At 43.6% G+C, this 13,448-nt stretch overlaps 1 protein-coding gene across 1 annotated transcript in view; it reads right to left on the bottom strand.

Annotated features, from left to right (window-relative positions):
* Positions 1-6,827: 6,827 nt before the first annotated feature.
* The window catches only part of MBD2 (methyl-CpG binding domain protein 2), a 56,400-nt gene continuing 49,779 nt past the window's right edge, over positions 6,828-13,448 (bottom strand). Inside the window, exons 6-7 of the mRNA XM_080920311.1 lie at positions 10,487-10,625; positions 6,828-7,567 (exon numbers count right to left, since the gene is read on the bottom strand). Of these exons, the coding sequence (XP_080776437.1) occupies positions 10,499-10,625 (127 nt within the window). The 3' untranslated portion in view covers positions 6,828-7,567; positions 10,487-10,498. The remainder of the gene's footprint in view (positions 7,568-10,486; positions 10,626-13,448) is intronic.

Here is a 13,448-nt window from a genome sequence, read left to right as displayed (position 1 = left end):
GAAGTGCAATTGCATTTCAATACTCTGTATAAAGGAAATTTTGGTTCAGCAAAAGGGAAAGAAAATGTAGGGCTCAGACACACCAAAGACACGGAGGTACTGCTACAAATAAATGCTGAAATAGGGCAGCACGGTGGTGAGGAAAATGTGGCACAAAGGAGCAGTTAAGCAGCTCAAAGGGGAGAGATGAGAAACAGGTGTTGTGGTTGGCTCTCCAACCGCCGTATCACACCCGTGATTAATCTCAGCCATCAGGGTAATTCCAAACCCCTTTCTCAGTGACTAGCTTAGTGAGTGTGTTATCCAATGCTAGCCAAGGAGATATAAGGAAGTGTGGGTACAGGCAAAGTGTTTTGAGGAATTCAGTGCTGGTAGAAAGGTTAAAAGCTGTAAACATGAGCCAGGACCATAGACAATGTAAAGAGCAGATGAGAAAGACCGGGTGGCAAAAGTTAGGATGAGGTGAAGGCTAGAGAAACTGGAGGCTAGCTGGGCGGAGGTGGTGCTCGCCTTTATTGCTAGCATGTGGGAGGCTGAGGTCGATGGATCTCTGTGAGTTCGAGGCCAGCTTGGTTCAGAGTGAGTTCCAGGACAGTCAGGGCTATGCAGAGAAACGGTCTCAAAAAAAATGAGAAAGAAAGAAAAGAAAAGGAAGGAAGGAAGGAGGGAGGGAAGGAGGGAGGAAGGAAGGAAGGAAGGAAGGAAGGAAGGAAGGAGGAAAACCTGGGGGCAGAAGTACAAATCCCATCCTCAAAGCTGTCCAGTTCAGCAAGGGCTTCACATGGTCCTGCATGTGAGTAGCCTCTGTGAACAGTACACAGCCACAACAGAAGATGTCCTGTGATGGTTAGCGCTCATCCCGGAACCTTAAATTCATGTGACAGTTAGCTCTTGTTTTCTTGCAAAGCCTAAAGGCTTGTGCTCAGACAACACTTACCTAGCAAACAGTATGCAAAATATTGTTAGGCTTGGAGCAAGCACTTATGATCACAGAACACGAGCTCCTGCTGGCCTTTCTGCTCACACAGGAAAGATGAGAAGGTTTTGTATTGATTTAGGCATAGGAGCTACCTTTAGTTTGGTGCATTTGAATTAAAGAGGACTAAGTAGGCAAAAAAGGAAAGAAAGAAAGAAATAAAAAGAAGGAAAGAAAGAAAGAAAGGAAGGAAGGAAGGAAGGAAGGAAGGAAGGAAGAAAGGAAGGAAGAAAAGGAAGAAAGAAAAAAAGAAAGAAAGAAAGAAAGAAAGAAAGAAAGAAAGAAAGAAAGAAAAGAAAAGAAAAGAAGAAAGAAACTTAAAACCCCTGAGTTCTTAACTGTGTATTTTTCTTCTCTAAATCTTGGAGATTCTGAATCGAGGGAAATCTCCTAGTAGCCAGAACTATCTTTCTTCTTCAGTGCTGGCTGGTTTCCTCCTGTCTATTGATTTTTAAGACTGTGGCAACAAATTATAAGGAGTTTAATTTTTCTAAAACATCAGAAGAACAAAGATTATTACTGTTACGGTTTGATTAAGTGTCTTCCCTAAATCTGTATGGTAAACACTGTTCACAGGTCCAGAGTGCTATGGGGGGAGGTGGTACCTTTTGAAGCCCACAGGTAGAATTCAGGTCACTGGGGATGTTACCCTTAAAGGGGACCTTTGAATCCTAATCTCTCTCTCTCTCTCCCTCTCTCTCTCTCTCTCTCTCTCTCTCTCTCTCTCTCTCTCTCTCTCTCTCTCTCTGTGTGTGTGTGTGTGTCCCAGTAACACAGGTCCAAAGGTTGAGACCTCCAGGACTAGGAAGGCAAGCCAAAGCGAGCCCCTCGGGCTTCTGAGCTGATCATCTCAGACATTTTGTCAGCGGTGGGAAGCTGACACACTAACTGTTCACTGAGGGACCCTGGAGTGCCGGGAAGGTGAGCATTTTAGCTCACTGAGTAATACCATTTCTTTCTGGTGTTTGTGTCTCGGTGTTAGGTGACTAATTTGTCCCCCTCTCACAGCAGTGACAAAACTCTGGTGGCATTAGTGGTTTGGCTTCTTCTCATAGTCATAGCGGCAACACTGCAGTTTGCTACTGTTCAACACCATAGTGAGCGAGCCTGTGAGTAATGAAGGGGGAGGGGAAGAAGGGGGTTGTAGATGGAATGGAGGCTGTCAGGTTAAAGTTTTAGCCAAACAAGACATATGACCTTAATTCAACTCCCAGACCCCATTACGGAGGCAGAGAGCCAAATCATATGTACCATGACATATAGGTGCCTGAACACACAGTGTACCGACGCACAGACACATGTACAGAGCTGACATTTTTATTGAAAAAAAAAAACTTTTTCATGTAATATATTTTGATCACAATTTCCCCTCCCCCACTTCTGTCCAGCTCCTCCCTATCTCCTGGCCTACCCAGCTCCAACCCTTCTCTCTCTTAAAAATAAATAAATAAATAAATAAATAAATAAATAAATAAATAAATGAATGAATGAATGAATGAATGAATAAAAATAACCCATGCTGGGGGGCAGGGGGAGAGACAGCTCCCTAAATGTACATGCACAGCCTTGACTTCTAGTCTCTCCCAGTAAAAGGAGTCAGCAAGAATCAAGGTAGATCTCCCAAAAAGCAATTCCAACCCCTTAAAATCACCTTTAAGGTTGCTCTCATGAAGGGCTCATGTTTTTATGTCATAAATACCTATGATCGTCACCATGGTTGAGAAATAGAAAGGATGTATCTGGGCAGGGAGGGGGAAGAGACATTACACTGTATTTTGATTATTACATATAAGGAATTTCACATTGATAATAAAGGTTTAAAGAGTAAAATAAAAATCACCTGGGGCTGTTGGTGTGCGGTTTTTAATTTAGTTGGGTTTTATTTTGTTTTGTTTAGAAGGAAGAAATTGCAAGCATTCGTGAAATATTTTGCCGTGTGGGGAACTTGAGGTATACTTGTAGCTTTCATCCATTAAGTTACGGTAGGAATTAGGCTACAGAAGACTTTGACTGTGAGAACAGAGGGAGACCAGTAACCATTCCAGGACTTTTCCTGGGCCAATCCTTGATGGCTCATTGTGTTTTATTCCCTGCTGAGAATTCCACAGAAGTGGCAGAAATGACCTCAGAAAGACAGAGTCACGAAAGTATGCGTGTTACTGCAACATATCAGCAGCCCCCTTAACTCCAGAAACAAGAGGAAGCTCTTTTGGGGAGGGAGCAATGGCCTTAAACTGCTTTCATGTCCTTTCAAGAATAAAAGCCTGTATCCCAAACTTAGGTTTATTTACGATTTGGATTTGTAACCATGTGCCAATACGTTCACAGTAAAACACTTATTTATAGAAAAAAAAAAATCCCAAATTGTTGAGATGAAAATAAATGTTGAATCGAATATTCCTACTCTCAATGCCCTGCAGGCATACCCAACTTTAAGTATTCTTTCACGGGGGTGCACAGTCACAAAACCTGAAAGTAAACCCGAAAAACAGCCTATGCCTACAGAAAAATGATCCTTACAGTCTGTGATGGAAGAAGTGTTCTTAGGTAAGAAGCCACCCTAAGATTTCTCCAGTCCTCTGTCAATGCTTCAGCAGGGCCCTCTGCCAGGCACTGGCTGTCAGGCACAGGCTTACTGTATTATGTGGCCCCTGTGTTAGTCTCTGTCAGAGAGTTGAGGGGGTGTACAATGCAGAAGGTGGATGGCTCTGGAAACAGACCACTGTGTTCAAATTCACTCCCTGCCTCATGTTAACTGAGAGAAAGCATTTATGTGCCTTGGTCCTAGGTTCTTCAACTCTTGGATGAGAATAAAAATAAGCACCTGCTTTATACGGTTAAAATTTCAAGGTGTCATTGGCGGTGGTAAAAAGTGTCAGGTTGTAAAAATGCTATGTTGTAGACTCTAAGATGAAATAAAAAAATTTCCCTACTTATCACCCTTTTAAAAACTGAAGGTGTTATTACTCTAGGACATACTCTCTACAAATTGAAGTTTTTTTCACCTGCCTCAGCCTTTCTGCTACATGCAGCTTATCCCCTGCATTGCCAGGCCTAGCTCTGCAGCTCCTCTTGGCACGGCCAGATGTGTGAAGCTGACAGATGTTCCCTCCTCCATAGACAACTGAAATGTACTGCGTATAGGGGTCACATATGTTCCCATCCCAGAGGTGACAGATGCAGGGCAGCCCTGCAGGCTGGGAGGCAGGGGTCTCCTGAGATCGCAGGTGCTTCTCCTGAGTCTGGAGGCCCAGGCAGAGCAGCACCAGGACTGAGCATCTGCTTTAGGAGTGGTGAGGGTGTTAGGACGATGCTCTGGAAGCCCTAGTTCCCTGCAACCCAGTCTGGAGTCCTTCGTGTCCAGGAAGCCAGAGCCTTCTTTCATGCATTAAGGTATGGAAGATGATTCACACAAACGTTTTTTTAAAGCATCAAAATTTATTGCTGCGCATCTCCTCATAGCGTTCACTGTGGAAATAGTGCGAATAGTGATTTTTGGATTCTATAGCATCTGGAAGAACACAACGCTTCTGCTACCTTTCGCAATCATTTATGAAGATCTATATTAAACTGGTATTGTTTTTAAATTTTAAGCAATATTACATTCAGCGATTATATAATGCTTTCTAGAGAAAAGAAAATCCTGGAAGCCATTGGGCACTCTGTGTCTTGATAAAACATGTTTTCTAATGGCCTTCACACTTTCATTCAACAAATACTTATTAACAAGCACATTCCAGGCATTGTTCAAGGCCCCCGAGGGCTTGAAGATGGAGAGCCACCAGCTCAGGGTAATTGGATTACAGGGTAATACTAGAGACGAACATGCAAAACATTTTTTACAGTACAGTAAGCTGCCTCCAAGGAGGTATTTACAAAAGACAGGGAGATCCCGGGCAATGGGAAGAGCATCCGCCTGGAGAAATCGGGGCAACACCACGGACGAGGTAGCCACTGAGCTGCCCCTTACTCGCCATGAGGACAGGCAAGCAAAGGGGACAACAGGTGTACAAACACCAAAGCCCAGAGGAAATTCAAAGGAGTGGGTGGTGTGGCTTTTCTCGAATGAAAGGTGACAGGATCGTAGCAGGATGAGACTACTGTTTAGGAGATCACACAGAGTCTTTTGATGGCTCTTCCATTTTTTTTTCCTTATTTGAAAGGGGAATGAATGCTTAGTGTGTGTGTGAAGGCGTGCCATAGCTAGGTGCGGTACTGGGGCTGTACCCCGAAACAGCCTTGCTCTCACGGAGCTTACATTCTACTCAAGAGACAAAGAGTCGACAAATCAAACACAGATCTCTACAAAGGAAGGAGGTACTGAACGTGAAGCCACAGGCAGGACTATGCATGAGCACCTCTTGAAAGCAACAAAGACGGTGGCGACAGCATTGACCTTCTAAGTGCCAGGAACGGTACTGAACACCTTGCAAACATCATCTCATGGAATTCTCACAACTCTATGAGGTAGGTATTGTTATTTCTGTTTTTCACGGAGGAGGAATCAACTCAGAGACTGGGGGCCCTGACTAGGGTGATACATGGGCTCTCGGGCTGCAGAATTCATGTTCTGACATTTGAAGCTGCACTTAAAGGCATCTGGGGAAATCCGAGCAGAGGAGGGTGTAACCACTGCTGCTTCTTTGGAGAAAAAAGAAGGAGAAGGGACAAGGAACAGCTGAGAAAAAGAAAGCTATTCCAGGGCCCAGAGGGAGAAAAGAAGGGTCCTGTGAACCTAGTGACTGTGGAAAGAAGGGCCTGAGGGGTGTGGTTATAATGCAGCATTCAGACAGGACTGATTGACAAATGCTACAAGTGAGAAAATGAGCCCCTTCCAGCACCATTTCTGTATTCCTTGCCTTGTCCAGCTGAAGTCAACACTGACCCAAGGAGAAGAATCCAAGACGACGGTAGGTATGTGGTGATAAAATGATGAATTTGATTTTGGACATGTCCTGCAGGTGTGCTTGGAACACTGCGGCCTTGAGCGATGATCACTACGAGGCCATGCTCTGATGGCTTTCACACCTTGTTTTCTACCTGAGCAAAGTATACAAAGAAAAACTGCTAAAGCTTTGTAGTATGGACACGGTCTGTTTGCCCTCAACAGATGTGTGTACACAACTTTGTAAAATGGTTTGGAGTGTGCTGTAAAAAGAATAGGACATGTGACCTGAAGCCACAATCACTACTGAAGCTATCCAAAGCCAGCCACTTGCATGGCTTTGAGGATCCTGCTCTCCCTTTGTCCCTGGGGATGAAAGGGGACTGGAGGTCCTGGGAAAAGGACCCAGGACACAAGGATACACAGGTGGTTACAACCTTGACCACATTACATTGGGCCTAATTTTATTTTGTTCTTTTTTGGTGCTGAGACCTGAACGCAGGGACTCAAGCATGCCTAGCATGTATGCTCATTTAAAATGTACACACGGCACAGGTCCAGCACACAAGCACAAACACTGTACCGACAAAGGAGCAGTGTGTTGGCTCCATTTTTCATCATTTCCTTTAATTTGCTCTTAGCCATTCCTGCTTGTCTTTGGCTCTGATCAAGTTAGGTATGTTTTCATTTAAAAACTCATCAAATAAGTCAATGGTAGTTTTAGTAAAGAAGTATCAAGCAATTTAAGTGGTCAGAAAGTTAGGCTTAGAGTTTTTAACAGAAGAAAGGTTGCTGGTTAGCAAAGTATCATGCTCTGGTTCATGAAGCTATGTCTTAGAGGCTGCCTCTCACTGTGGCAAAGGATCTGCTGGACTCTACTGACTTGTCAGCTTGTGGACACGAGAACGGGAAGACATTCTAGTCAGAACAAACGGAGCTTTGCACAGCACCTTCCATGGCCTTGTACACTAATTCATGTCGCAGGTAGGAAGAGCCCTACTGTGTAACGCTATCCAAAGTACTAGTCATGGTAAGAGAGGAAAGCTGTCTGTTAGAAGCCAATGAGAAGCTTCTGGGGAAAGCAAACCGTCACACAGAGAAGCCTTCAGGCACACCACACTATGCCAGCTGCTTCCTGTCACCTCCAATACCACACTGAGGGTCAGGGTCAAAGTTTATCAGGAATGCTATCCAGGGGACTCTTACTGTATGTAATCTTTAACAGAAGAAGTTCCAACCAGTCTGTGAATATAGTCATTTATTTGTCTTTACAGTGATGATGGAAGAATGTACAGGTATCTTTATTCAATAAAGTATAAAAATCTGTTTATATACAGTGAAGTATAATAATCTTTAATTGGGAAACTTATTTGGTACTCCTGATCTGTTTATATTAAAACTGGGGGAACAAATATCTCTCATAAGCGCTACATTTCCAGTAGATTGCACCTGGCATCAAAAGCTCCACTGCATCTTCAGGGTCCTGCTTGATATTATAAAAGACTAATTTTAAGTCCTAGGATTCAAAATAAACATCATTTGGAATAATAGATATATACATCAAAAATACATCTAGAAAGGCATTGGTTAGTGCTATTAAAAAGCTATGTGCTCAGGTACACTTTTTCTAACAGGCGAAACCCGGTAAAAATGTTTTAATTCCATTTCTAGCAATTTGTTCTTGGGGAAGGTCAGTCGAAAGTTACCTGTGAAGACAAAAGAACAATGACTTCCTAGGTGAAAAGGTCAGAGAGACTAAGAACCCCATCCTTACAGCCCTGGTAGAACGCTGAGCTGCAGACAGTGACAGCTAAAACCCTAAGTCACAAGATCCGCACATTCCAGAATTTCATCCAGAGTACTCTTAATCCCAGATCACTTGCTTGCACAATATTTCTGGTCTACAATTATCTAAAACTAAATAAAAAGGAAACTCACGGGATATAGAAATAAAATATCCCAAAAGACAACAGCTAAACCCCGACGTGTTTCTGAGAAAATTTGACTTAATAATGCTATCTTGTACTTCACAATGATTGACTTTACTTCAGAGCACTCACAGATGTGCTGGGTCTTCCTAGCTCCGTAGGATGATACCATGCAACCACGCACTGAGCCATTTGTACCTTTAATCCAGTTCATTCTCAGCTCACATTAGTGTTTATCATCATCTCCTTTCCACAATCATTCTTAAAGTGCTGAGAACCTGGGTACTGATCTACACTGTAAGATTTAAGTAGTACAGAAGACCTCAGTATGCTACTTAACTAAATAAACACACGAATGCATGCCATCCTTGTATACACAGAATGTTAGAAAGAGCACAGCATGAGGAGGCTGGCAAAGCTGACGGTGTTAAAGCTTAGAAGAGTCAGAGACAGTCTGTTATGAGCCAGCCCCACCTTCTCTCCAGCTATGAGCTAGAGCACCATCTATTCTACACATAAGGATGAACATCTACTCTGGTGTGTAGGCCTGCTCTAGGTTATTAAGGATTTTAGATGCATATAGACTAAATGAGTAAATTATGGAAGTATAGTTTTAATAATTGTGAAGTATCCTAAGTATTCCACAAGCTACAAACCTACTGGCCTAGTCTAACAATATCTTCTTGAGGTCAGAATATAATATGCATCATCATCACCATCATCATCATCATAATAATAATGCATAATAAATATGCATAAGTCTTTCCTATTGAGCATGTCAAAATAATGGCCATTTTTTAAAAGAATTAATTAAAATTCTAACCATTCTTCAATATTCTGAGCAGGTGCCAGCTCCTGTACATGGGGGGAAAGGTGCCTAAACACCTGCTTATCAATATCAATGTTCTGTCTGAGTTCTGCCCCCAAAGCACTCTAGAAAGTCATCACCTAGGAAGCTAAGGTCTGTTACATCTTAACTATGCCACTCCTGACTGTCCAGGAGTAAGTTCTGAAAGAGAAGGAAAAAACCTGACAGAAGAGGTGTGCTGCCCCAGATTGCACAGACTGCCATGGGAACACCATCCACGCAGACTCTCTTACTGCTCCAGAGACACTGTGGTTAGGGCCTCAGACCAAAGGAACATGCTCTACACTTCTCTCTCTGAGAAATATTACACACACCGAACAAACTCATCAGATTCCTACAGTGCATCCTTTCAGCTTGTAAAACAATGTCTAAAATGTCAACACAGTGTCTTCCTGTCCTCAGAGAGGAAATAAAAGGCTTAAAATAAGACTGAGCCAGACTTTCCCAGTAAGGAAATAAAGACTTAAATAGGACTGCAGTGGATCTAAACAATCCGTACGGCAGGGAAATTGCATGCTGCATGCTACTGCCCTCTGTACACAGAAACAACAGGCACTATGTTATCTTTATGACATGGTCGCAGTGTCATCAGGGCATGGGTATCACTATTAAAGTAAAACGAGGCACCCAAGGAAAGGGAAGCTGATGCCAACAACCCATCTTCTCTCCACTCTCAACCTGTGCTCTGTCCCTGCACCAAACAGGACTCCCACGCAGCAGCTCCAGTGGAAACCTCACTCTCCCTTCTCTCTCAAGCTCACTTACAAGCAGCTACCACATGTAAGATCCTGCTCATCTCCTGTCACCTTGAGAAAGCCACCACTGTCCCTTACTAGACTACCACTGCAACATTCCAACTGGTCCCTGCCTCCATGCCTTCTCTACTCTACACCAAACACGCAAATCTGATCACATTAGTTACCTTCTGTAAGACTGTGAGCAAGCTCCAATTCTGCACCATGACTCACAGGCCTCCCACTGGGCCTGCTGCCCACACAATCCACAATGCTCCCTAGGCAACAGGAACAAGACATCCCCACCTCACATCCCTTCTCTGAAGAAAGGAACCTTCTCTCTGCTGACCCTTCTGCACGAGACACTTTCTACTGTGCTCTGCTTGCTTGAATCGATTCGACTCATCTTCCAGGGCCAAGGCAAACAGCCTTCTGCAGGGCAGCTTTCTTTGTTGACCCTTTGCAGCATGGAAAATGCTGTGCTCTGCTGTCTCTCCTCTCAGATTTGGTTTCTAAGGGAACAAGCCACTGGAATATGTGTGCCTGAAAGCAAAATGGATCTTTCCAAGATATAAGACAGAAGTTAGGAAGCATAATATGGCACCAAAGCATGATGTGAGCATTCAGCCAAACAGAACACCCGCACACAAGAGCATCTTTAAGGTAACGCCATGTTATACTTGTCAATTCTCTTCTGTGCTCGGTATTTACTGCACAGCATGAAGACTCTACTGCTAAGATTCTGCTTATCTCACTGCCATATCTGGAAGGAGGGAGGGGCTTCCCCCAGAAGGCCAATAGGTCAGCCATTCCTCCCAAACCAAGAGTCCTTTCTCCTTTCTCTGCTGTCTTTCAAGACACCTACCACTTTCTCAGCACCACTTAGAACCAGAAGAAGTATCCCTTCTGGGTATGTGGCTACTGCAACCATGTCCTCCCTGAATTAGGACAGACATGATAGCTTATGGGTCCTTAAGGCAGAGCAGGGCACATGTAGGACCTCTAAGTGTTGAGCAGGCTACAAAGGGAAAACATCGTGAAAGCAAAGGCCTTCCCTCTACTGCCTCCCTCTGTGCAGCGCCTGGCGTGGCTCACCTGATCATATTCTTATGCCTCATCTCCACTGTCCACATCAATGTCTACTTCCTCTGTGTCCGCAGCCCGGGACAGGATGTCCGCCATCAGTGCTTCCTCCAGTTTCTTGCGGACTTGTTGGACTCGCTCTTCCTGTTTCCTTTTCAAAAACAGAAGGAAATGAAACTGAAAATTCAGTAATAAAAATGAAACTATGACAACTCAACCCCCTCAAGGACCACACAAAAAGGCACACCTCCTTCTCCTTCGGCTTCCCAAATACAAACAAACCAGACAGTGCTCTCACCAGAAAACAAATGACAGACAGGCTGTTTAATGGTGGTTACCTCTTGTCTCAAGAGATTCTGAAAAAAATACATGACCTTTAGTGGCCTTTTCCTCAACTTCAAGAATTTCAAGCATGTGAAGATTTGGGGTTATAACTTTAAAAATAAGTAGAATTAACTTGGAAGTAAGGATATGTGGGGGAGACGGCCTGGAAAAGTAAAGGAAACAACTTAGGAGGGGAAGGCCCACTAGAGACATGTGCTGAACTTGCCCTGGTAGTCTGTGGCTGAGCCAGGACCAAGGAGTACTGTGAGACTAGATCAGCAGAGAGGGGCCAGGACCCCTGAAGCCCATGCACTGAGGACAGAGATAAGACAATCTATCCAACTGAGATGATCCCAGTAGGCAAGACCATAACAAGAACTTCTCTAGTTTGCTGACTGCAAGGTGACATCAAAAGTGAAAATGATTCTACATCATAAAGAAGGTCCTAGATCGTTAGATGAAAAACAAAACCAAGGACAGAGTCCACTAGAATGTTCTACAGCTCCGTGAAGCACAGGGGAGAAGATGAGACCAGCTCCTGAGAAAGTAAGGGCAAACGGACATCCAGAAGCAAGCCAGGAGGAAGAGAGTAGGTTAGCCCCACACAGAAAACAGCCATACCCTGTTGTATGAGTAGACAGGTGATGGTCAGAATCCAGGCAAAGAGGTGAAGAAGGCACAGTAACAAGACAAATTCAGGGCTGTACAAAAAAAAAGTGCAGTTTCCTCCCACCAGGGCAGACAGACTGCAGCACTGCCCAACCCAGGATTACAGACAGGTAGAGGAAGCATGTCTTGGAGGACTCCTCAGATCCCTGGGAGATTAGCCAGCTGCTGAGTCCGTTCTGTTCTACAACCTTGAAATAACACTGTGTCCAAAGTAAGGATGGTAATAGGCACTGTGTAGCCACAAAAACACTATCTTTTCTTAACCAAAAGAAATAGCACAAAAAAATCGCTAACAGACCTCCAGATCCTAAATGAGTGTTCAAATGGACAGGAAGAAAGCAGTTCACTGCCAGTCTGACCTCTGACCTACACAGTTTCTTTACGTCAAATGAGGCTAGAGTCCAACACCTGCCCATGCAGTCAAGAGGGGTAAGAAGGAGACACACATCAGTCATACTGGCAGGCTCACCACTAAGGTCAGATCATGAGGAACAAATCCTGGGAATGAGCGATCAGGAAGGCAGGGTGAAGAACACTGCCCCTTGTGAAGAGGTCTAGCTTGAGCTCTATTGCCTATTGATGAGTTTCTTTTACTTTGAACATGACTTCTTGCCTTTATGCAACAAATGTGCTGGTGTTCTCCAAGACTACACGGCATCCATATATAATCCTTGTATATATTTTTCCCCCAGGAAGACTGGATGACATTGGTAGATACTGTGGGATATTGCTCTATAATTGGTTACTAATCATAGAATCACTAATTAATCACAAGGAAGCTGATTTCTAAGAGAACAATGTGACAGTACAAAAAGAAGCCAAGTGGGAACTATGGGTCAGTAGTGGGAACTGCAGGTCAGTAGTGGGGACCACAAGGTCACCTTCAAGAGTACAGAGCAGCCCTTGTTCAGCAGCCAAGAGGAGAACAGCTCTGGAACACATAGTGAATTTCTTATCAAGAAAATGTTCCTAAAGGTAAGATGGTCCAGAAATCACTGATTTCAGCCTAGTAAGACTAAGCACAGTTTGGGCTGTCAAGCCACAGAACTGTCAGCTTGTAAACAACTTAGTTTATGGGAATGGGGTATCAGAAAACAATTATACCTATAGATGAAAATATTAGCAAGTAAGAGATAAGCTTAAGCTGATTTTTAGCCAAGGGCTCACTTGGGGAGCATACACTACAGCTGGAATATGGAGAGAATCAGCAGATCCTGGGCAGGAATAAGATCTTTACTTAGAAGCTTTGCAGAAGCACAGGCTGACTGCAGCTAGAGGAAAGCCGTGGTTCCACTCAGTCACTTCTGAGCCCATGCCAGCTCAACAAGCAATGCAGCCTGCTAACTCCTGCCACACCGGTTCCCTCTCATGAACGGTCTGCTAGACAATCAACCCAGATCCAGGTCTGGGTTTGACATCATTCCTCCATCAACAAACCTAGTGTCAAAGCCACTGGCATTCTCAGTACCCCAGTTTAAACCCATGGGACTTGTGAAAATCCTGTTCCATATCTCTGTGCTTATACCAAGAAGGAAACAGCCTTGTCTCCCAGGTGATTATCATCCTAAAGGTCACAATGATCCACAGAGCAACCTCGTCTCTTGCTTTGATTTTTATAGTTTGGTTTTTATAAATTCTTCAAAAATAAAGTTGATCACAAATTCCAATAAGCAAAAGAATCAGAATACAACCTTGAACCATTTCTATCTTTTCAAACGAGATTATTTTAGAGCCCAAGAAGGGTTTTCCAATTATAAGTCTAGCTAGACTCATACATTTAGGAACATTTCCATATCAACTCTTTATAGATTTAGATGAAAACAAAAACAAACAGAAAACCATTTTAAAGTGGATGTTTCCAAGCTGCCATCTACTGGTTTCATCTAGGAATGGTACTCTAGGAAAACTCAGATTCAAACAGACATAGTGAGTCCACATACACATCACCATGTCTTCAAAAACAAAGAGAGGGGCTGAGGTG

Source organism: Micromys minutus, assembly GCF_963924665.1.
Source record: "Micromys minutus genome assembly, chromosome: 8".
In the NCBI taxonomy this organism is placed as follows: Eukaryota; Metazoa; Chordata; class Mammalia; order Rodentia; family Muridae; genus Micromys; species Micromys minutus.
This window is presented reverse-complemented; position numbering and strand designations above follow the sequence as displayed.